General features: G+C 38.8%; 2 protein-coding genes and 1 long non-coding RNA gene across 3 annotated transcripts; 1 reads left to right on the top strand and 2 right to left on the bottom strand.

Annotated features, from left to right (window-relative positions):
• Positions 1 to 5136: 5136 nt before the first annotated feature.
• LOC127768748 (uncharacterized) lies at positions 5137 to 6489 on the bottom strand. Its single transcript, XR_008016612.1, has 3 exons — positions 6057 to 6489; positions 5536 to 5692; positions 5137 to 5413 (listed from the first exon to the last, which is right to left on the bottom strand). It is a non-coding gene; the product is annotated as an uncharacterized LOC127768748 (long non-coding RNA).
• A 5098-nt stretch (positions 6490 to 11587) lies between these two features.
• On the top strand, positions 11588 to 16912 carry LOC127767389 (uncharacterized). The gene is made up of 5 exons (XM_052292714.1): positions 11588 to 11831; positions 13330 to 13491; positions 13714 to 13886; positions 13984 to 16153; positions 16262 to 16912. The coding sequence occupies exons 1-5, from the start codon at positions 11691 to 11693 to the stop codon at positions 16319 to 16321; spliced, it is 2706 nt and encodes a 901-aa protein (XP_052148674.1). The 5' UTR covers positions 11588 to 11690; the 3' UTR covers positions 16322 to 16912.
• Positions 16913 to 17997: 1085 nt separating this feature from the next.
• LOC127765886 (uncharacterized) lies at positions 17998 to 19738 on the bottom strand. The gene is made up of 3 exons (XM_052290853.1): positions 19417 to 19738; positions 18970 to 19130; positions 17998 to 18839 (listed from the first exon to the last, which is right to left on the bottom strand). The coding sequence occupies exons 2-3, from the start codon at positions 19060 to 19062 to the stop codon at positions 18336 to 18338; spliced, it is 597 nt and encodes a 198-aa protein (XP_052146813.1). The 5' UTR covers positions 19063 to 19130; positions 19417 to 19738; the 3' UTR covers positions 17998 to 18335.
• Positions 19739 to 25104: the final 5366 nt, after the last annotated feature.

The following is a 25104-nucleotide window of genomic DNA, read 5'->3' as shown; positions in this document are numbered from 1 at the left end:
CGTAGACAAGCGCCCCTTTGAATCGTAGGATTAGGAAAACATAGGAATAGGAAAAACATAGGATTTTGATAGGAATCTAAGTGTAAAACAGATGATTGCAAAAATGCAGAAAAATCATAAGAATGACCGTTTGATTGAACCGTAAGAAAAACGCAGGAATTGGATGAGAGAGATGGACTCAAAGGAAAGTTACCAAGAGGTTGAAGCTGTTACTAAATTTTCTCCAAAATCTCTATAGAATTGTCCATTCCATAGGAATTTCAAAGGATTGGATAGGATTCAATCCTTTGTTTTAAAGGGCTTCTTAGGAAATTTTCCTATAAGATTAAAATCCTCTAAAATTTCTATGTTTTTCCTCCAAATCAAAGAGGACATTGGCATCAGTGCAAATAAAATTGGCATGGGTACATTCATCGATCGCTCGAATTAATCTGCGTCGACCGACGTCGACGTACTTGCATTGTTGGCTTGTTGCAGTGTTTGTTTCGTGGTACCAATCGAGTGCTAGCTGCACTGCATCCATCTTGATCGGCTATCACCGTATCACGCAGCGCCCATCCCCGGTCGCTTTTCAGTGTGTCAACGGTCAACCGGTGTATATATAGACGTGCCAGAAAGGCCAAAGAATAATAACCGCTGTGAGAAACCGTTTGGATCTGTTAGAAAAAGGCAACAACTACTAGATAGTCCCTCCGGACTGATAATACTTGTCGTTTTGAACAAGGGTAAAGTCAAACTTTAGAATCTTTGATTATCAATCATTTTCACATATAGATTGGTCTTAAAAAGTACTTTAATAAGATCATATATTGTTAACCCTTTTATACATATTATAATAGAAAATAATGGTTAAAGTTGTTTTTTTTAGACCATGCCCTTGTCCAAAACGATAAGTATTATCAACTTGGAGGGAGTACTACTCGTAGGATTTACTCCCTCGCTCTATCTCAAACCCTTAATGCGAGATCGATTAATCCCCATGAGAAATGGATTGGAGGGAATTTATTCTAAACCTATTGTGATGTGCAATTATTCCCCTCAATCCCCTTGAAATTAAACAAGGCCTTAAAAGAAGATTTTAAGAACAGAAACCATAATGCCTTTAATTAATGTGAAAGTTTTATTGTTTGATAGGTAGGTCAGGGGTATTAAAGTAATGAAATTTCTTGTTTTACGGATTGGTGTTAGGTAAGAAGGTAGAAGTTGGTTTATTTTAAGGCAAATTTCAAACTCTAGAAGTTGCTTTATTTTGGAACGGAGGGAATAGTTAGTTACAACGTCTTCGATAACGGCGATTGATGTGCATGTTCGGCTTGGTAAAAGGATACATGAGCACTCCCAGTGAAAATCTTGCCTTCAGCTATGTTAGTTCATCATATATGTAGGAAATATTTAACTTTTTCCACTTTATGAGAAAGAGTGTTGTTGTGAAAGAGATTAGACCGATCTGATAAAGAGTGGAAAAAAGTTTAAAAAAAGTGTAATTATTTGCCTCCTCTACTCTCTTTTATGTACCTTGATCAATGAGTTTGTTCTCATCGAATTCAACTATACCAAGTCTAGGGGGTTGTTTGGTTAGTGGCTAACATTGCCAAATCACAATTAAGGTAAGTTGTGGCTTGCTACAAAAGGCGCGGCGTTAGGGCAGGGAGGAGCGCGTGGGATGGGCCGCGCGATCTTTTTTCTTGCGGGGATGATAGAAAACGGGAGATTTCTATTGGTAGTTTAACGGAAAGGCTCACTTTTAATTTTTGGGAATTAAATTTAGGGTTTCTCTTGGAACGATGAGTTTTTTCAATTCCTATTTTCATTCTAGAAAACCCAATAACAAAATTGTGGGAATGGATTATTCTCCTTTTCTTGATGATGCTATTAGGTCAAATGAACTTTTGATATGAGATGTTTATGGGATGGTGGGAGTACACTATAAGCTTAGGCTGTGTTTAGTTTGTGTGCCAAAATTTTTTGAAATATACGGACACACATCCGAAGTATTAAACGTAGACTAATAACAAAACAAATTACAAATTCCACCTATAAACTGTGATACGAATCTATTAAGCCTAATTAATTCATCATTAGCAAATATTTACTGTAGCACCACATTGTCAAATCATGGCATAATTAGGCTCAAAAGATTCGTCTCGCGATTTACATGCAAACTGTGCAATTGGCTCTTTTTTGTCCACATTAAATGCTCTATGCATGTGTCCAAATATTTGATGTGACAGAAAAAGTTGAAAGTTTGAAGAAAAAATTTTGAATCTAAACACAACCTTGATGGTCCATTACTGCCCCCAGACATAGCTTCGATGGTTTCGACCCGGTCAAATCATGATTGGACCCACCCACTAACCTGCCACAACTGTCATCCTTTCTTGAAACTATGTTAGCTGCTACTCCCTCCGTCCCAAAAAAAGGCAAACCATCGGTTTCCGTGTCCAACTTTGACTGTCCGTCTTGTATGAAATTTTTTTATGATTCGTATTTTCATTGTTGTTAGATGATAAAACATGATTAATATTTTATACGTGACTTGTCTTTTTAATTTTTTTCATAATTTTTTCAAATAAGACAGACGGTCAAACATTGAACACGGAAACCAGGGTTTGTCTTTTTTTGAGACGGAGGGAGTACAGAGTACTCCCAGGTTGTCCATTACTGCCCCCAGACGTAGCTTCGATGGTTTCGACCCAGTCAAATCATGATTGGACCCACCCACTAACCTGCTACAACTGTCATCCTTTCTTGAAACTATGTTAGCTGCTACGGAGTACTTCCTCCGTCAAAAAAAAAATCAATCTAGGAGAGGATGTGATCCCTCCTAGGACAATGAATCTAGACTACCCTTTATCCAGATTCATTGTCCTAGTGTTGACACGGAAAATATACACTGGTCTGAGAGATCTGCTTAACTCTACTGCAGGTCCAAAAGAATTGCCTTCGGATTCTGAGCGTGCCAGCTGGTTTGATCCATCAACGATAGCTGATCGGTAGGATTGCCGATGACGTATCGTACGAGGCCATGCCGACGTAACTTGCGTTAGATCGGCAGAGGCAAATAAAAACTTGGAGATTGTTCGGTATACTTGATCGGCTGTAGATGTTTGCGATGTGTAATCCATCAAGTGGGACATATTTAGATAGGGTGATTGGGATAGATCGGTCACCGCGTTGAGATAGTATAAATTACACAATATCTAAATGCGTCCTAAAGTAGGGATTATGTATGATGCTAGCATAGCCGATGGGGTAAACCTAACGCGTATCGGCTAATACTTTGATACCACCTTATACCAAGATACCAGCACAGATGAAATATATAAAACTGAAACCAATCTAGCAAGCCTAGCCTGGCCGAACCCTAGCACGGCCGCCACGTCGATCTGCCTCCCATGCGTTCCTCCTCTAATTGATTGCAAAAATCGATTCCCACTACCCCTCATTATTTTCCTTATGATTTTTCCTTTTAATTATGCTTTAATTTACCGGATCTAATTACCATTTAAAATTCACCGTTTTTATTCCGAGTTTTATAGATTCACTCAGATTTTGATATTTCAAAGAGAGGTAGGCTAAGCAGAGAGAGATAGCGGGCTAGGCTGGGACTGAAAAGGAAGGAATAAATAAGCTTTTGGCCCAAAACAAAGCGTATAATGTGTGCGATCCAAAAATGTTTTTACACGTTGCAACACTTTCTTTTAGGACACGGTACTTATCATGTTCCATAACTTTGAAATTTTTGAAATTATATATTGAGTTAATCTTAATTTTTGGCCTGAAGTGGTTCGCCAATTGCTTTGAGATACAGGCATGTATTGAGTTGCCCTGCACCAAAAAGATTGTATTTACATAATAGAACAATATATTAAACCACATGTTTATACAACAATCATACCTCTGCATCTAGTACAATCATATGTATACCATAGAAATCATCAGCCATTGTAGGATTAACCGCCTCGCATAGCCTAATAACTTCTACTTTGATTCTCCACCTATCGTTCTTTGGTGTTAATGCAGTATTCAAATTGCCCGGTGCCATGTTATATGCAGATGATTAGTATTGCATATAGTTACAAAACAAATTTGACAGAGAATTGCATACGTGTTTATGTTATTTTATAGAACTAATTAATACAAAACATCATAATTGTGTTCTTTGGTAGGTGCAAGGTTACTTTTTTGTGCTGAAAAAGAATGTGACAAAACAGTATACATAGATGCAACATAATGTAGATGTAACTAATACAGGATATCGTAATTGTGTTCTTTCGTAGGTGCAATTTTAGTTTCTTCTGCTGAAAATATTATGACAAAACTGTATAAATGCTTATGTTATTTCCTAGTTGCAAGATCATGTAGCCCTAATTAATAGAAGATGGCATGATTGTGTTCTTATGCCAAAGATGAGTCGCTGGAATTGACTAATGTCGCAAGGTGCCGCAGACCTCTTCTGCTCCGTCCGCCGGAATTGACTAATGTCCCAAGATCGTGTTGCTGGCGGGGTGTATGTATATATATATATGTATGCAAGCCTTAGGAATATTGCCTCACGTGTATAGAACTAATTTTTGGTGTAATTAACAATCTTGTCTTGTGAAACTAATCTTGCCATATGTAATTTAATTTATTTTGACTGGATATGTTATTTAAATTTTGCTTTGAGACAGATTTGAAATCTTGCCTCACGTACACAATTATGGAATCTCTTGGTTCACGACAAATACATGGGCTGCACGTGCCTAAAATTTGCTTTGAGATTGATTTTAAATCTTGCCTTACGTACATATATTTATGGGACTAATCTTCGTTAGTCAATTATGAAACTATAATCTTCGTTGGTTTAAGTTTCACGATAAATCCATGTATTGCACGCGTCGGCCCTAGGAGGTTCTTAACTTCTCTCTGTTACGCCACGTGGCAATACAAGAGCGTTTTGAGAGAGTCACATGGCAATTTAAGAGCGTTTGTAGATAGTTTAATGGATTTTTAGTATATAATAGAAGATAGATAGATAGATAAATTACCTTTTAGTTTCAATTGACTGATGTGTGGTCCTCTTTCCTCCTTGACTTCGTGGATGGATCGAGAGACCAGTATGCAATAATAGATACACGATCATAGGAACACCTGGGCCGACATCTGTCGATGCAATCAACGACTCCTCTCTTGATGCAGTATCAAACTATCAATTATTAACGAGATATCCCAGTTTCTAGTTTATAGGACATGCACACTAAACACACCAGCTACATATACGGTCGCTTGGTACCAGGCTACCAGCTAGACGTACCATATCAGCACTGTCGTCCGTCGACTCGTCCTCAGGGAGAAAAAAATTAAGTGTCATTACCAGACAATCGACTTTTCCTGACGAGAAAAATCAATCTTAGCCATCGGCCCCTGGCACCTGCAATGGCATAGGTGAGGAATAGTTACTCTGTCCTCAAGGGATATAAGCGGGCACCGATCAATCAATTATATATATACAATAATGCAACAAACTGTATTTGCATTGGTGGTACCACTTACAGAATATTAACACAGTGAAATACTATGCATATGCCACACGATGTTCTTCATTCAGAAGTGGCCGCCATTGATGATTATTGGCCTGTCTCTCAAGAAGACAGAAGTACTCGAATGGGGTTGATGAGTGGCCAAAACTGAGGCATCAAATGTAACATACCTGGAATTTTGAAGTAAAAAAAAGAAAGAAAGAAAAGAAAATAAAGAAATAATTAGTAAATTTTTTATTTTGATTTTGTCTCTGTCTTTTGAATTCATTTTGGTGTTGTTAGATTGTCCATGCATCTCATGATGTATTTGCATAGATATAAACAAATAGGTGGAGAGGATTGACAAAAAAAGAATTTGTTTGATAAACATTAGGCACCTTGAATAATGTACAGGAAAGGTTTAAATTTATAATTCAGTGTTGCGCATCAATTACAAATGTGAAAAACATTCACAATTAATTAAAAATATAAAAAAGCAAGGTTTCTTTGAATCTTCAAAAATAAACAACCTTGAGAAGAATCTCAAACACTCACCAAATGAAGTTCATGACCACACAAACTTCCAGTAATATTTGCACAAGCCTTTGAGCGGTGTAGAATATCCGAAAAACAATAATCAAACTCTTGGCGTGCAGGCTGAGCCGATGAGCACAACAAGCCGTGGCAAAAAGCCGTGTCTGCGCCCAATGCTGCAAAAGCCACTGATCCGCGCCTGTGAAGCCGACGCCGCCCTACCCGAGGCCTGTCGTGGTCGCCGTTGATCTCGCCGTTCGCCGTGTGTCACGATCCCACATGAATCCCACTGGTGAACACAAGCACAGAAGCAATATATCATCTCCAACTCTGTATATTAAGTTTAGGGATACAAATTGGAAGAACCAGCAGCAGAGATTGGGAAGAGAAGCAGGGGTAAAGGGAATCAGAGAAACACAGAGTAGGGGATTAGAGGAGAAATCAAGAGGAGGAAGAAGAGGCCACAACCATCATATTCTAATTTATCGATGCCTTCTCTCACTATCACTGTTGGTATTTGTACTGTTTGGTTGCTTGCAACTTCAGTATGTGAGCTGGGCCAAGCCCATTCCTCCAGCAGCCCATGCAGCCCACCAGATACATGACACCGTGGCCAACCAACACCCCGCCCCTCTGCCCGAAGCGACGAGACGCGATGAGCCCGACCGCCTCCGCCTCTTCTCCGCAAATCTAACGCCGAAACATGCTCTCCTCTCCTATCGGACGTCCGTGGAGCAATTCAGATCCTCTCCTATATGGTCAGTCAACAAAACATTGGAACCTTGGATACAAGGTGACAATAACTTAATTAGTCAAAGTAACCTTCCTAATCTGTAGTGCGACAAATTATGTCAATGTACGCTAGTACTACAAATTAACCAAACATTAACAACCCTGAGTCACTAAGTACCGGCAGCTACTCGATCGATCTATCACCAAAAACAACGCCGCGACGCGCGTTGCAATTATTAGCCAAGTGCATGTGTGGATATTTCGCAGCAGCAAACACGTACGCAGTCTCAGTCACGCACCAACAAAACGCACGTACGCTAGCAGCTGGCTAGCACATTGTTCATCGCTTGTTGAGTAGCCCGGCTCCCTGCTACTACCTCCATATTTTAATGTTTGATTATTCGTCTTTATTTTAATGTGACTTGATTCATCATCAAATATTCTTTAAGTATGACATAAATAATTTTATATTTACACAAAAATTTTGAATAAAACAAAGGTCAAACGTTGAACTTCGTTTCGTATTATGAAACTTTTTAGCATTGTCCATATTTATATATATGTTTAGATTCATTAATATATGTCTAGATTCATTAATATTATTTTCTAGAAAATCTTCTAATATAAAGATAGGAGTAATATTTGGTTCCTGTTAATTAATCAGCCGCTCGGAGCACCAACCGATCTGTTTTGGAGTATCCACCACCACCAACGAATATATAAACAGCACGTGTAGTACATGCAAGGTAGACCGGCCGGCTAAACCGTCGACCTGTGGGGCATATATGCAGCCACACCCATGATTCCATTGATTCCATTCGGTTAAGAAATTAATTAGACGACTAATTATAGTTAGCGTACGTTTGCAAGTGCTCCGTACTGCTATTATACACGCTGGTATTGATGGACCGATCGATCGATGACCGATCATGTCATGGCCTGATGATGGGCAAGCTCCATGTGTTTATGGTCAGCTGTGGGCCGCAATGATCAATCAATCAATCACTTTTTGTGGTTTTCTCCTTTGATCAAGAAATGTGTTTCTGTTACGTGTTATTTGGTGACACTTTATTTCAACGCGGACAAAACGGATGATGCGTCATTTGCAAGATTAATTCGATATCTTTCTCAATACCATCAATATTATGTACGTAGCGCGAACTAAACGTATCTTAATGGGTTATTTTGCTAAAGGACACCGTAACTTCGCGGTTTTAGCTGTAGGACATCACATGAAGTGACTTTTGGGGGAAAAACACTCCCAAAAGTTGGATATTTGCTGATGGACACCGCACACATGTCAGATCTTCTATCTCTCTTCTCTCTATCCCCTCCTTCACTTCTCTCTATAGCGACGACGGCGGGCAAGCGAGGTCCGGCGGCAGGTGGGCAAGTGTGGAGCGGTTGCGGTGATGGGAGGGTGCCGACCGGACAGCAGGCGAGGTTCGGCGGTGGCAGCTGCGTGTGGAGGAGCGGCGGCGCCACCGGACGGCAACGGCTGCAGCGCACGGAATGAGGAAGGAGAGGCGCCATCGGCGGCCAGAGCCGTCGCCCTCCCGTTGCCGTAGCCGCTCCGTCCTTGCCCTCCCGCCGCCGCTAGCCGCCGGACCTCGCCTGCGCGCCGTCATTACTGACATGTGGGATAGAGAGAAGTGAAGGTGGGGATAGAAAGAGAAGAGAGATAGGAGAGCTGACATGTGGGTCTAAGGGCATTTCTGACATTTCACACTTGTTTCTCTATCATCTTCAACCGGAAATTATTACTTTACTGCGTGCGATGTCCACCAGCAAATATCCAACTGTCGGGAGTATTTTCCCCCCAAAAGTCACTTCGTGCGGCGTCCTACAGCTAAAACTGCGAAGTCAGTGTCATATAGCAAAATTTTCCATTCTTAATTGGTTACATTTCTTATGGTAAACTTACTCAGTCGAATTCAAGTACCCTTCCATTCCAAAATATAAGAATCTAGAATCAGATGGGACATTGTCTAGATTTATTGTACTAGAAAATATCCCATCCTTCTTATATTTTGGGACGGATGGAGTAAGATGTTGACAGAAAGTATTAAAGAGATCCTGGTGTGAAAACAAGGAATCTTTATATTTACTTCCTCCGTTTCATATTATAAGATTTTCTAGCATTGTCCACATTCATATATATATATATATATATATATATATGTTAATGAATATAGAGATATATATGTGTATGTCTATATTCATTAATATCTATATGAATGTGGACAATGCTAGAATGTCTTGTAATATGAAACTGAGGGAGTATAAAATATCAACAAATGGAAGAATAAATCTATCTATTATATTATTAAAACAGCTTTGAAAGAAGGCACCACGTTCGCGGTGGGGGCTAGAAATTTTCACATTAATCGAAGAAAAAGAAAAGAAGAGTCAAAGTAGAAAAACAATTTAAAAATAGCTAAAATTCGGAATTAAAAGTGAGCAATATTGAATGAAGAATCCATATAGAAACCCAATACGAGATTAATTAAAATTTGAAATAAAAATAAAATAGAATCCAAAATTAGCAAAAAAAAAAAAAAGAAAAAAGTGAAGAGTCCAAGTAGGAATACAATTTTAAAATAACTGAAATTCGAAATTAAAAATAAGAAAAATTGAAAGAAGAGTCCATACAAGAATCCAATATGAGATTAAAATTTGGAATAAAAATGAAAAAAATCGAAAGTAGGAAAAAGAAAAAAAAGAAGAGAGAAGTTCAAGTAGGAATACAATTTAAAATTAACTAAAATTCAGAATTAAATATAAACAATATTGAAATAAGAGTACACATAAGAGCATAGTAGATTAATTAAAATTCGGAATAAAAATAAAATAAAATCCGAAATTAGGCAAACTAATAAGAGAGTTAAGGTAGAAATATAATTTTGAAACAACTAAAATTAAAAATAAAAAATAAAAATATCAAAAGAACATAATACGAAAAATAAAATAAATTCTGTAATTAGAAAAAGAAAAATAAGATATTAACTAGGAATACAATTTATAAATAACTAAAATTGGTGAAAAAAAAATAAAGGCTACTGAAAGAAAAGACCATCTGAAACACATGACAAGATTAATTAAGTAATAGGTCTATATAGGAGCAGAGTGGTGGCGGTTGATGGAAACATCTAAAAACTATTAATAAAACATCAAATAGAATCCAAATGACGATTGAAAGGAAGGGCAACGTGCAGGTAGTGAAGCAATCGGTCAAGGCGGTTGGCGGGACTTCTAGAAAGTAAAAAAATAAACTTCAATGATAATCACATTTGATTTTTAAAATCTCAATTACAATAAAAATGAGAGGCCACAGGCTGGTCGTATAGGAGTACAATGGCAGAGCCGCCAATGGTTGGTGGGTCTTCAAGAAAGTAAAAAATGAATTCCAATGATAGTTATATTCGATTTTTACAATCCCAATGACAATAAAGAGTATGCGGCGGACAGGTCGTACAGGTGTATAGTGGCAGCGTTTGACGGGATTTCTAAAAATTATAAAAAAATGAAACTCAACGAGACAATAAACTCTAAAAATTATAAGGTCCAATTTTTAAAGGTTCGGGCTTCTAAAAAGTAAAAAGATAAACCCCAATGATAATTATGTTTGATTTTAAAATATCAATGACAATAAAGAAGAGCGGCAGCGAGCAAGCCATAGAGGAGTACAGTGACAAAGTCGCTGATGTTTTGGCGGAACTTCTGGAAAGTAAAAAATTGAACCTAAACGATAAGTATGTTTGATTTTTAAAATAGCAATGACAATAAAGAGAAGATGCAATAGACGGTCATAGAGGAATATAATGGTAGCGTTTGACAGGACTTCTAGAAATTATAAAAAAAGAAGCCCAATAGGACAATAAACTCTAAAACCTATAAGTTTATAGATCCAATTTTTAAAGGTTACAAGGAGAATGAATAGAAACAGTGGTAGATCGAGCAAGCAAATAAAGAATAATATGATAAAAGTAACTGGTGTGACTTTTAAAAAATATAAAATTAAAAACATGTGGATGATAAGGTTTGGTAACTATTTAATCTTAAGACAACGAGATAACTATTTAATAAATTTTAAATAAAATCATATTAAAAATATATAAATTTATATGAGTGCTAGCCGCGTAATTGCGCGGGCCACCCAGCCAGTTGTGTTAATGATGGTGTCCCTCTGCCTAGATATAAAAAATCGGCGTAATTGTAGTGCTCCAATTTTTCTTACTAAGCAGAAAAATATAATCTTTAATATCTAGCACACGTGTTGATGTCGTCGTAATAAACTAAGTTCTTTGATATTGCCGTAATTTTCAACAAATAATTTATGAAATGAAAGAAAACAAATATAAACCTATGCCAATTGCCTGGCTAGTCATGGCTCATGGGGCGCACTTTCATTCTCGTGGGCGTATGCATGTGTGATGTGCGTGCGAGTAACTCCGTGTGATCAAAAAAAAAAAACATCATTTTCTTTTCCTAATATAAAAATGCATTTTCTTTCCCTAATCTCCTGTGCATGTTGTCGTTCCATCTGACTTTTTGGATGCTTAACGAAATTTGACAGTGGACAGAGGAGAAGCCCAGTATGTCAAGAGGCCTACACAACCAGGCCAGATGGGCTCAGGGCCCAGTTGACAAAAGCCCAATAGGCCAGATGCGCGCGCCGCCGCCATATTCCAGGGCCCATTTGACATAGTACTGTAGGCCCTACAAGACAAGGCGACAACCCTTCTCAGCGCTCCCTGTCCTAGTCACACCCCCACTGCCTATAAGCCTAGCTTACCATTTCGATCACATCGGCAGAAACGGCTACTTCTTCTCTCCCCCCTCCAATTCCGTTCGAATCCACACGCCGTCCTCCTCCTCCTCCTCCTCCTCGCCACCACCGCGCCCCTCTCCACGCGGCTCGCCATGGTGGCCTCGCCTCCTCCTCCTCATCCTACTCCGCCGGAGCAGGTCGGCGACGGCGTGGAGGCCCGAAGCTGCGCCTCGCCGACGCCCTCCCTCCGCAGGAAGGGCTCCCCCAACCGCAGCGGCGGAAGCGCCCGCAAGGTTCGCCCTCCAGATCCCCGCCCCCCCTTACCTCCGCGTCCGACGCTGCCGCGAGCCCGCGCGGGCTCGAATTTTAGGTCGTTGGGTTTCGGCTGGGACTCCGCGCGAACTGCAGGAGTAGAACTCGAGCGGATCTGTAGGTCTGTTGGTTGGGTGGGGGGTACTGCGTAGCGATTTTGGTTTTGGATTTCGGATCTCCACGGGGAGTTTTGGGCGGAGTTTGGGTGTCATGCGTGTTCCGTTTAATTTCTTAGAACCTAGTGTTTGGGGACCTTGATTTCCCTGTATTTGGTTGGTGCTCTGCAATCTGTTATCTGTGAATCGAAATTTCTCATCATTTCTGGTGTATCCAACCACATAAACTCCGGTATATAGCAGTTTTACTATGCATGATTTGTCCTATTATTATATATGGATGCTATAACTTCGATCCTGTTGGACCTTAGTTTAGCGAAAGTGCGTGCAGTAGCACTTGATCGCTGTCCCTAATGTGATTTCGTTGATGTGCAGTAGCATTAGTTTGTTAAAGTGATTTCTCAACCTGGACTTGGAGTTGCTAAAAACACTAATTAAAGGTTGGTTCCATTTACGGGTTTGCGTGAATGGAAATGGGCAACTCTTTGTTTAATTGTTTTCGTCAGTTCAAGTTGATGCGCACCATACCCTGATGTGAGCTCTGTTGGTGGTTCGTGCATCTGTACTTGCCTCTTTCATTCAATTTATTTATGTGGTTATATTATTCTTGTTCTGCTCCTTAGTCCGATCTATACTCTGTAATATGATCCAGGTTTACTCTGTACTCCATAATATAGATATTTCTATAGACGGGTTGGATGGAGCTTGACAGCTAAGTAGACATGAAAATTATTGTCAACGGAAGAAATCAAACACCAGTATGCTCCTTTCAGACAATTCAGTGTGGCAACTGTTTTTTTTTTTTTGGTCGATTAGTATTATCCAAAGTATAGCTACTATTACACAATTGATTATAGTTTCAGTATATGTGACCATTGAAGTGTTGGGTTAAGCTTCCATAAGTTAACAGAGGTATCTCTGATAGACCAAATGCTCTTAGAATGGCACGCAATAATCATTCCAATGATTTGGTACAGTAATACTCCTCCATTTTTGTTTATTTGACGTTTGAACTAACCAACGAGACAACGATACAATGAACAACAGAGGGAGTATATAGCAAGGATTACAACATGGTTCAGTTGGAAAGCTTACCTACGAGAATCAATCTAATTCAAATGAGCACAATAAGCAGGAGGTCACCATGTGTGCTGCTGGTGAGAGCAGCCTAGCACACATAGCATGGGCTGCCATATACCCTCTTACCATTCCTTTTCTTAAGGAATCATCATTCCGTATTTTTTGGGTGACATAACATCTATGTTCTGTTAAAAAGCATCCTTTCATATGCTCTGTTTCCTGCTTGTAAGCATTCTTTTTATGTGGATTTAGCTACATCAATCTTCTCATTTGTTTTCTGCAGAGTTCAAGCTCAAGAGAATTTGGAAGTTCAATTTTGAATTCTGTAAATAAATCAGCATCCCAATTCAAGAAGTCAATTAATCGTAAAAGTGGTTCCCCTATAGATTGGTTCCCTCGGAAGAAGACTGAACCATACTTGAAGAGAAAGATAAAGCGTCTTCAGGTACTTCATGAATTGTAACAAATGTGCCAACACTCTTCCAAGAACTATTTCAGCATGGAATTTTTAAATAATGATCATGCCCTCTGAGCATTGAATAGATTTGAACTTTCAGTATCAAATTTATTGCTGCCTCGATTTTGTTCTCTTGATAAGAAGAGGGAAATTACCATTGAAAATTATTGTAGCATCAGAATTGAAGTTGTTTCTTTTTGTGTATTTTAGGAGAGCAATGGCATGACTGCATCTCTTGATGAGACTTTGGGAAGTGCCAATCCTCACTACACGCGAATGGCAAGGGAGAAAATTGCAGCTAGAGAAGCAGCCAGAAAGGCAATGGAAGCTCGCAAAGCTGCCATGGTTGAAGCATCGTGGTGCAGAATTCTTCATGCAGCAAGGTGAAAATCATGGTTATCTTATTCCATCATGTCCAGCCTTGTGTGTATTTTCCTTGATACACTCATTTGTTCTGATTTTTATTCTACTTTTCAACAGGATCCAAAAGAAGGACGCTGAAGAAGTTATGGAAAAGGCCAAGTTTCGGGCAACTGAAGCATTTGAACAAGCTAGAGTAATAGGCGTAATGATGTACGACAGACCAGATTGTTCAAGTCAGCAGTATGAGGTGGAATCATTGTCACAGACTGGGGGACAATCAACTCATAAGGTCACTGCTTCCTTTCAGACTGGTTTTGAGGTTGATATGGAGGTTGCCGCTGCAGTTAAGAAGGCATTTATTCAACTTGCGAATTCTTCTATTTCATCAAACAAAGAAGAGTTTAAGGAGCTTTTATGGAAAATTAGCCAAAATCCTGATGTAACTGAGATTGATGCAAATTCTGAAGATGAGCAGCATCAGGGGGACTGTAACAGTGAAGACAAAAGGAATTTGAAATTCAATAAAGAAACCTTGGGAACAGGCATCTTTCCATCTGACTTTGACAATACTAACGTTCAGCAATCCAATGATCTTGTGAACATTATGCTGGAAAGGCTAAAAGCTCTTCATGAAGATGAACTTGCTTCTCTGGCAGTTATTGTTGCCACTTCTGGCTTAAATGCTGTACTTCAAAGTGACAGGGGCAAATATCAGGAAACTGAGTCTGTGAACAGCTTTACATCACAAAGGGCACACTCAAGAAGATATTCCACTGCAGCTAGCTTTGTTGATGTCCTGCAACCAAAGAAAGAAGTCACATCTGAGTTACCAAGTCTGGACAAGTTCTTGGTCAAGCATCTTTCAAAGCTTGAAAAAGAAGTTCACGAAGCAAGAGAAGCAGGTAGAAAAGCCTCTTCAGTAAATTCTTGTGCACAAGGTGCTCAAAGACAGATTACAGGCAGGAATCCAAAGGCAACAGATTCTGCTTCAGATCTGAGCAGCATTCTTGTGAAGCACGTGTCGAAGCTTGAGAAGGAGATTCTAGAAGCGAAGAAGAATAATAACACACGCATTCAACTCTTGGAAGAAAGCTGCAAGAAAGTAGAAGCGCATGTGGAGAAAGATGCCAGCAAAGAATCTGAATTTTACAATGCTCAGTCAGAATCCTTCTGTAACAGTGGTTCCGTGGGGAGTTGTAATTCCAGGGAATCATATGAAAAAAGCAAGCACGGCCGAGATTGTTCACAAGACAAAGAGAATAAAATTTTATTTTCACATCAATTACCACCGTCTGGTGCAAAAGGTAAACAGGGAGGAAAAAGATTAACTAGGATTGAAGCTGCAAAGCTGGAAGCACTTAATTCTTTCTGTACTAAAGATGGCAATGCATTTGATGTTGGCCTTGATAAGATCTTAATCAGGCCAATCCATAGATTGGAGAGGGAAAAGAAGAAAGCACTCGAACATGGACAAACCAATGTGCAGAAAGATCCACAGAAGAATGGTGACCGCACAATTGTGACAGGGAGTTTAGATGAGATCTTAGTGAAGCATGTGTCAAGGCTAGAAAGGGAGAAAATCGATTATGAAAGGAGGAATGCACTGGGGGAAGGACTGACCAATGTGCCACATGATCAGCGAAAGCATGGTAACAATGCTACAGCATCTGAGAGTTTGGATCAAGTCTTAGTGAAGCATGTGTCAAGGCTAGAAAGGGAGAAAATTGATTATGAAAAGAGGAATGCACTGGAGGAAGTACTGACCAATGTGGCACATGATCAGCGAAAGCATGATAACAATGCTACAGCATCGGAGAGTTTGGATCAAGTCCTAGTAAAGCATGTCAGTCGTTTGGAAAGGGAGAAAGTTGAATATGCAAAGAGGAATACATTGGGAGAAAGAACCAGTGAACAGAACCATCAGGAAAGGCACAGTAACACTAACATAGCATCTGATAGTTTAGATCAGATCTTAGTTAAGCATGTCTCCAGACTTGAAAAGGAGAAGATTGAGCATGGAAAGAGCGGTGATATGATCTTTCTAAAGAAGAATGACTCAAAATGCACAAATGAAGAAGCAGATCTGTCTGACATCCTTGTCAAGCGTTCCATGAAGCTTGAGCAAGCCAAGCTGGCTTCTTCTGCTGCTGAAGAAACACTGACAGGCAGCTTTAATCCAGTCCAAGAGCGCAGAAGGGCACGTGAGAAGGAACTTATGGATGCATGGGGAGGAGTGGGTCTAGGGAACTCCATGAAGCCTCATCTCTCGAAAATTGAGAAGGACAAGGTAATTCTGTATTACTCATGCATTATATGAAGTTACTAACCTATCATCTATAAAGTATAAACATGTCAAAAGAACCATGGCTCACAATGTCTCCACTGGATTTCTCAGGTTGCGTGGAGAAAAGCTGAGGAGGAACAGAAGCAGATGTGTGCTGCAAATGAGCTATAACCATAGCTCACAATATTTCTACTGGATTTTACTGTATGTACTGTTTGTTGTTTCACATATACACTTCCAGCTCGGAGGAGAGAGCATGCCGTCGTCATATTCTCTATGCCTGTATATTCTACTACTGGTAAAGTGAGCGTTAATTCTGGGATCTTCATATCAGAAAACAAAGAAGATCAGCAACTTTCTGCCAAACATTTGTATCTTTGATATTTCTCTCCTTAGCTTCTATACACCCACTATGTCGTGCACTAGCTTGGCATATCTTGCGTGCTTATCCGCGGAAGCATATGCGAGGGATCAACATCCAGGGATTACAGGCTTTCTCTCCCAACGCCGCAAAGTTTGACGTTGTCATCATCTGATCATCAGGTTAATAGATGGGTACCCTGTCCCTGGTAGATATGATCTAGCCTATTCTATCTCTTTATCTCTGCTTGCTGTCTTGTAGTCCACAATTACTGCTATTTTTCATGCTCTGTTTTTCTTGCTGCAATGCATGGACAAGGGACAATTACACATGAAATTGACTATGTTTGAGATAAGGATGCTAAGGTGATATATAAAAGCTACAGTCACTATTGTGGGTGATATAGATATTTGTTTATCGATCACTGTCGTATAGATTCTGTTTATTATTGAATGTCTGGTTCCTTTAGTTGAGCATAAGTAAACCGATACTTATTTCTTGCGTATTCGTATGCTTCATCAGAGATAGGGACGAATCAGCTGCCAAATGAACCTCCATTTATTTATGTGTGTTATCTCCATTTCCATTCTCTCTTTGAGATTCTTCGCGTTGACAACTGTTTTCATCCTTTTGATTCAACTAACTGACATCGGTTGCCTTTGCACTTATCCCTTGTTAGACAGTAATATCTACTTTTTAGCAGTGTTTTGCATCACTGCAAAACCCAATGGTCAGGCATCTAGTTGCCTGTTTAAAGCTTTTCACTGAAGCCATTACTTTTCCTCCAGACACCTTTTGTGCATGCATGCCTGCATGCCTTCCCTTCTGCAGTTCTGTTCTCTGCTCTGAAAGTTTGGTGAAAAGTTGAATCATGGAAGCGAGTCTTTTACAGAGTTTGGACCACATAATAAGGATTAATCTATGGGGCTTTGAATGATCTTCAGTTAAGTAGTACTGGTAAGTGGACAAGTCTACCAGGACCTAGAGCTAAGTGTCATTGTTAATGGAGTTTTTGCCTCGCAAATGCAGGTATGCAAAACCCTGGAGCATACTTTGCCACTGTTTGCCACTACCACTGATGCACTGATTCATGCTGAACCCTGTGTTTACTTTCTACGGCAACTCACTTTTCCGCTGGTGCTCCTGCTTTCCCATGCACACGCATTTGGTAAATCATGAGGGGGAGGGATTTCATCCTTTGAGTAGACATCCATTCATTCCTCACATAAATAGTCATAATAAAATAATAAAATGGAATAATATGAGATATATCATTTTACAAACATCCAATGTTAAATTCGACTTCTACAAATTATAACAAAAGGAGTAATCTAAACTTTTTTTATAATGGATAGAAATATGATCTCTATATCCATAAGTGGATATAGAATCAAGGAACAATTTAAAGTGAAACTAGTATACATACATTTACACTAGTATTTGTTATTTTTGTTATAATTTGTAGGATTCAAATTTAAACTTGCATGTTGTGGAGTAATATATCTTATATTAATCTATCTTACCAATCTTTTTTTAAAAAAAATGATGATTATTTAGGTGCATGAAAGAAACGAGGAAAATGTCTCCTCGAATGATGAAAATCATGATATCAAGCATGTGTGATCCAGTGAGAAATTAACCATTGTTGATCTGATTAACCATCAAACACTCATTGATTAGCAATTTAGCAAAGCTAGCACGCTACCTACTGCCAAGTACTGAATCATCTCATGCCATCCTAAGGCAGAAGAGGTTACATCTTACAACCTTGCAAATTAACCTCTACAAGGATCGATCATAATATCATCACATCTAATCATCTCATCATGCCATCCTAAGGCTGAGCCGCTGCTGCAGCCATGGCGCTGCCGCCGCCGCCGCCGCCGTCGACCCGTCATGTAGCACATCGAATGCCATTGCTCTCGGGCACGGCGGCGGCTGCCGGAGCGAGCCGTCGGAGTCGGTCGACGACGACGTCGACGTCGATGTCGCCGTCGTGAGGCTCCCGCCCGAGCAGTTGGACGTGAAGGGGCTACTCTCCCGCCGCTTGTTGTTCCTCCTGCCGGCGGCGCCTCCGCCGCCGACGGCCAGTGTCAGCGCTAGCTCGTCTTCCCTGGACGACGGCGGCGGCGGCGGCAGCGGCGTCGCTTGGCCGCCGGCGTCGGCCACGACGATGTACTCGTCGGCGGGGAGCTGCAGGTTGAGCGCCCGGCGGCGGGCGTGCTGCTTGCGCCGCTGCCGCCGCCAGCAGGTTAGCTCCGGCGGCGACCTGTTGAGGTCGCTCATCAGCTGCTTCTGGACGCGGTACAGCCGGTGCAGCTCATACACCTTCAGAGGCATCGAGACGAAAAGAATTTTGTTGGTTTTGTTTGGTAGAATTTTAGAGTTTTTTCTTTTTGTTCTTTGCAGTGATGATGATTGTGATCTTTGGTTTGCGTTTGATCGATATATATCTAACCTGCTGCTTGAAAGTCTCTTCATGCTTGAGCATGGCCATCTTCATGACCTCCATGTCGCACTGCCTCACAAGCTTCTCCATCTGCACCATCATCTTGAGCTTCACTTTGTTCTTGTTATGTTCTTGTCCTTGACTGAGATCAGCAAGCTGATGGTACTACCCTGCAAAAAAAATAAAAAAAGAATAAAAAAACAGATGCAAAATGCAGGCTTAGAAAGGAGCTAGCTAGCTTTTCAGTTGCTGAAACACATGTACTCGAACTCTGAGAAGAATCAATAGATAGATCATAATAACAAGTGCAAATTAATCAGTTGCAAGATGCTCTGATGCTGGTGTGTATATCTCAATGCATAAAAAGGTGAAGTTGTGCAGTTTTCAGAACACACACTGAAGCAACCACAAAGATCACAACACACAACAGAAAGAGCTGTGCCCCCCTGAACCTACCGCCCTATTCAGCAAGAAAGCATCCAAAGATATGTTCTTGTCCCTTCCCTTGTTTCTCCTCTTGTCTTCGTCTCTTTAACCTACTAGATTCCTCAGGGGATTTACACTGGCAATGAGACAAAGAAACAAAAGGGGAGAGAGAGCAAAGCAAAGATGTTGCCACTGCTGAAACTGAGAACTTGAGAAGGGCTTTGGTTGGGGGTATGGGGGTTTATAAACATTGCCTCTAGAGAAGTGTGGTAATGAGAATGCAAAGAAAAAAAAATGCAAGAGATGTGTTGCAATGCAATGGAGTGCAATGATGGCTCAAGAGAACATCTCACTTGGCACCTTTTCTGCATGCCAAACAAAGGGATGGCCTATAGCCAATGGCAATTTGGGGGACCTTTTGGGGGTGCATCCTTTGCATGAGATGCTCCTCCCAGAGCAGACAAGTTGGCAGGGAGCCTAGGTTTAGGCCCTGACCCACACCCACAGGGTATGGCCCGTACAGTTTCCTCTCTTCTGTGTGGCCATGCTAGTTCTCCCTAGTAGCTGCAGTGTACCTCACTGACAGTACCATGTACGTGTACATGTGCACTCTTCCAGGTCCCATGATCGTCTTGCTGCATGATTTGACGAGACTCCTTTTCAACCATGAAATTTTGGGGGATTTCCGCGAGAGGCAATATTCCTGTAAAAAGAGAAGATCATATAAATATGGATCTGATTGGTTTACTAATTAATCCTCTTTCTCAAACCTGATCATTACTCTAATTATTGAGGGTCTAAAACTTGACCACTCAGAGAGCGCAGCTGTATTCTTTCAAACGGGTTGGGAATCCTTTCTTCTCCTTGCAAAACAAAACAATAGATTAGCACATAATTACTCACTCCATCCTAAAATATAGCAACTTTTAACTATGAATTTAGACACACAGTTGTCCAGATTCATAGCTAAAAATACTTATATTTTGGAACAGAGGGAGTAATTAAGTAGTAGCTAAAAAATTGAAAAATGAAACAATATGATTTTATACAAGAATTTTCTAAAAAAATTGAAAAAAAATGCATCATTTAGCAATTCAGAAAACGTGTGTGTACAAAAATAAGGAAGGGAGAGAAAAGAACACACCACCCGTGCATATTATTGATTTCCAAACGAATTCATTGGCGCAAGTTCTGATCAAATTCACCAGAGAAATTAATTTCTTCCTCAAGTCCTTAGGATCACCTACAGTGCATATATACTCCATATACTTAAGTATACTTAATTAGAAGTACTGAGTGCTGATATAACTTCTAGATTGCTCTTTTTCTTCTCTCTCTACTATGACGAGATCTACAATGATCACATGCTTTGACCGTTTTTATATATGACATGTATCATAGCGAGGCTGGACCGTTAAGTTTGGACCATGCATGCGTCAAACTGATCAATATGCATGTATGCACCCCCACACGTAAACAGTAGGCAGTGTCAGCACTGAGAAATCCACCGACTAAATCATTGTCACGTACACACAGTACAGTGGCACACAGCTGCTGCTTGATGGTCAGATTTACGGTATGAGTTGGTCAGAATTCAGAAGCTCGTCAGTGTACCATCCCCTTCCGAGTTTTCTCCCTTATCAAACAGATGCCAATTTGTATTGCGCGTGGTCCAATTTCAAAAATCTGGAGTCGTTTGGTTATATATGTGCAAAAGATTGCAAGGATTTGATACGTGAAAATGATATCGGTAGATAAATCTGTCATGAAAACGCCTTATTGTATATATAATTAAATAAATAGGACGTATTTTACCTCTGTTTTCGTTAGCATGCTGTTTACAATGTTAAACATTATGTATTTTGTGTAAAATTTTTCTATATAGAGATTGTTTTAAAATACCAAATAAATCCATTTTGAAAGTTTGAAACAAGTAAAATCAATCAATCGTCTTTTAATTTAATGGTTTCTCGTTTTAGGTGCCTGTCCGTAGGCCTTGTTTAGTTCGCGAAAAAAAATAGGTATCACATTTGATGTTTGATCGGATGTCGAAAGGGGTTTTCGAATATGAATGAAAAAAATAATTTCATAACTCGCCTGGAAGCTGCGAGACGAATCTTTTGAGCCTAATTAAGCCGTCATTAGCACATGTGGGTTACTGCAGCACTTATGGCTAATTATGAACTAATTAGGCTCAAAAAATCTGTCTCACGATTTTCATGCAAACTGTGCAATTAGTTTTTATTTTTAACTAGGAAGGTGGCCCATGCGATGCGCGGGCATCCGTACTATTGTAACGTAATATTATAGTTTCTTTAGAAATTATATCTTATAAGGACAAACTATATATCGGGCATATCTGAAAACCATTGATTGACTTAGAAGATAGATCAAGGTCATGTGACTTTTGAATTGACTTTTGGACCGAGTGAGTAAATATCATGTATACCATTTGAACACATACCGTACAATATTGCTACAAGTAAAAAATGCGATAGCAAGGAACTCAAAGTTATTATGATCGAATCGTCTCATGAAGATGCATGATTTAGTGACAACCAAATTAAGATAGATTAACGGTTGGATTGTTTTTCTCTTCGTAGAAGTTGAAATTTTTCATATTCTTTTCCAAAGTTTTAAAGAATTTTTGTTAGGACACAAATTGCAAAATTGCTTGGTTGGGTAGTGCAAAATATCAGCAATTGTTTGAAGCTATTGTTTTTTCTTTTTCGCATGTTTGATAGTTTTCTTCGAAACACCTCAGCTATCTCAGGTACGATGCTTCATCATACATGCAGAAGATAAATGTGCACACGTGCGAGGTCTTTAGAAGTTTTTTTTTTATTTTACAAAAGATAGATACGACAGTCTTGTTAATAGGTCCTTAATAGGTCTAGTTAATAGATCCATTAGTTTAAGTGAAAACCGACATCAAAATATTTTTATTAAAAATAGTATAAAATATTAGGTTCAGTAATTAATGTAAAGAAATAGTTAATATAGACCGTAAATTGGTAATTTACTGGTACATAATATAATTACGTAACATCTATATTAAACAATGTGTTTTTAAAAATTTGATATAAAATAATTGTTTGATATAATAGGTACTACCTTCATCCCAGAATATAAGTATTTTTAGAGTTGGACACGGTTATTAGTGAAAGGTTGTGATTGGTTGGGAAAAAATGTTGGTGGAGAAGTTGTTATATTTTGGAACAAATCTTGAGGGCTAAAAGTTGTTATATTTTGGGACGAAGGGAGTACATCGGTTTAAGTAAAGAATATTATATTGTTAATATAAAGGGTAAAATTATATAGTTATATAAAATTTATTTTCAAACATTGTGGAGCTAATTTAGACATATATATGATGATATATATAATCTATGTTTATAAAGTTATAATTTCTTAAAATTTATTTTCACTAATAATAATTGCAATTTTGTCTATACATGGAGAAGAGAAGGAAGAAGAAGGAAACAAATGTACGTTTTTAATGATATAAGTAATTTATATTTTTATGTCTTTTGCCACTTTATCTTTTTAAATGTATGTTACAGTTGTATATGTATTTTCGGTTTTTTTACAAGTCGTACGTACATACCTTTCTCTCGTCGGTGCGCTAAGGGAGATTCTGAGATAGATTATTAATAGGATTTAATCTAATGGTCCGAGATAACGGATCCATCAATTTAAATAAAAATTGATGGCTAGATATTTTAGTTTTTTTCTCACATTTTCTAGAATTTGTTTTCTAATTTATTAGAGTGTATTTTTACAACTTAAAATATAGTTAATATGAATATTGATTTTCTATCTCATCTAGCCAAAAAGGGAAAAAAAGAGGAAATAACAAAGAGGGTACGTACATATGTACGTGCACATCCATGAAGAGATAGATTCTTTTTCCAGATGAACGTAATTTCAAAATCTTAAGATAGATCTATGTTAACTAAATAATAGAAGAAGTTAGCTTAAAATGAAGAGTTGGAGGGTGGCCAGAGGGAGAGAGTACGTACTTGCGGATGTATAGTGGAGGGTGAGGCTACCGGATTTTTGAGTGTCAGAGAGATCTAATGGTAATCCCCGCAAAAAAAAATCTAATGGTTAAAATTAATGGATTAACCAATTTAATAGAAAATTATAGATTTTTTCTAATTTATTATAAAGCCATGTGACAACTTAATTTGGAGCGTTTTTAGAGCATTTACATTATACATGCCGTTAGGAGTCTCACGTGACGACTTGAGAGCATCTATAGGAAGCTTAGATGTTAGTGGCCTTCTAATCTAGGCCATTCATTTTCTTTAAAATCCATGCAGTTTTTTAAAGGAGGGTAACATATGTACACCGGATATTCTTTTTGGCTTTTTTTTAGTACTTATGTATTTATATGTACGTGGGATTTTTTTTGGGAGGAATTATTTTATAATAGATGTGATCTAATGCTATAAAATAACTGAAAATCGAAGATTGGAATTTATAAAATTTCCTATTATAATTACATAATTTTTATACAAAGACGAATGATCTAATATACACCCAAATAGTGTCAATAGCATCAAAAAGTAGAGATTGTTGGGTAAAAATGGGTTAAATGGGGGAGTAAAAGAAAGATGGGCACGTACCTTTCCTGTGTACAAACGGGATGAAGCAGGTGTACATACATGCACGCAGGTGAGATGAGAGGGAGGGATAACTCTTGTTTTAACCTAATCTAATGTTCTAAAATATGGACCCGCCAATTTACATCTCACGTAGTAAAATAAAATTATTCGGTGAATAATGGAGTACTTTTTGGCTTTCTTCAGGTGAATAGTACTATATATTTATACATACATAGGATATTCTTTTTGGTTTGGAAGATATTTTTTTTATAGATATAATGTAATGTATAAAATAACTTGTCCATCTGATTTAAGTGAAAATCGAGGATCAAATGTTTTATTTTATTCTCAGAATTTCCTATTATAACTATACAATTTTTATACTAAAATAAATGATCAAATATACGCTCAAATGTCAATGGCATAATTAAGAATGAGGTGATATAAAAATATTGTAGGGTATTCTAGATAAAATTAAATAAAAAAGTCTGAAGGGTGGGGGAGTAAAAAAAGGTGGGGCACATATATTACCCGCGTGCAATCGGCCAGGATGAGGGAGGCGTACGTTTATCTAGATAAAAACTTGTTTTTTAATCTAATCAAATCTAATGGTCTGAAATAATGGACCCACCTTTTTAAGTGAAAATCAAGGGCTAGATATTTCTCATATATTAAAACGCCACGTGGCGATCTAGGAGCGATTTTAGAAATCCCACGTGGCGGCTTGAGAGTGTTTGTAGGAAGTTTAATGGACTTTTAGTATATAATAGATAGATGTTCTATGCATGTGTCTAAAGATTCGATGTGATGTTTTTAAGGAAAAAAATTAGCAACTAAACCAGGCCTTAATCTTCGGCCGCCATGTTGTCCTACGGGGCCTATAGTGTCAACTGTCGTCAATGACAAGAGAAAAAACGAATAGATTGAGTGAGAAAAAGATGCACGAGATGAGAGGAACAAAATGCGTTTGTCAGTTGCCACTAAAAACAAGCAAAGGCGTACACACACGTTGGGGCGTGTGTGTGGATGCATGCATATATAGTCAGCAAGTAGTAGCATGATCCAACGAGCGTGGTGATGAGTATTGCTGACAGGCCACCAGGGGCGA

Source organism: Oryza glaberrima, chromosome 3 (assembly GCF_000147395.1).
Source record: "Oryza glaberrima chromosome 3, OglaRS2, whole genome shotgun sequence".
NCBI classification, from domain to species: Eukaryota; Viridiplantae; Streptophyta; class Magnoliopsida; order Poales; family Poaceae; genus Oryza; species Oryza glaberrima.
Note: the sequence above shows the minus strand (reverse complement) of the source record. Positions and strands in the feature narration are given on the sequence as shown.

What these genes read in the sequence shown, in the direction of transcription:
- LOC127767389 (XM_052292714.1), top strand. Translation starts at nt 11,691, where the DNA reads ATGGTGGCCTCGCCTCCTCCTCCTCATCCTACTCCGCCGGAGCAGGTC. An exon ending in GAAAGATAAAGCGTCTTCAG is followed by an intron (nt 13,492 to 13,713) that starts GTACTTCATGAA and finishes TGTGTATTTTAG; the next exon opens with GAGAGCAATGGCATGACTGC. An exon ending in AGAATTCTTCATGCAGCAAG is followed by an intron (nt 13,887 to 13,983) that starts GTGAAAATCATG and finishes ACTTTTCAACAG; the next exon opens with GATCCAAAAGAAGGACGCTG.
- LOC127765886 (XM_052290853.1), bottom strand. Translation starts at nt 19,062, where the DNA reads ATGATGGTGCAGATGGAGAAGCTTGTGAGGCAGTGCGACATGGAGGTC. An exon ending in AAGAGACTTTCAAGCAGCAG is followed by an intron (nt 18,840 to 18,969) that starts GTTAGATATATA and finishes ATGCCTCTGAAG; the next exon opens with GTGTATGAGCTGCACCGGCT.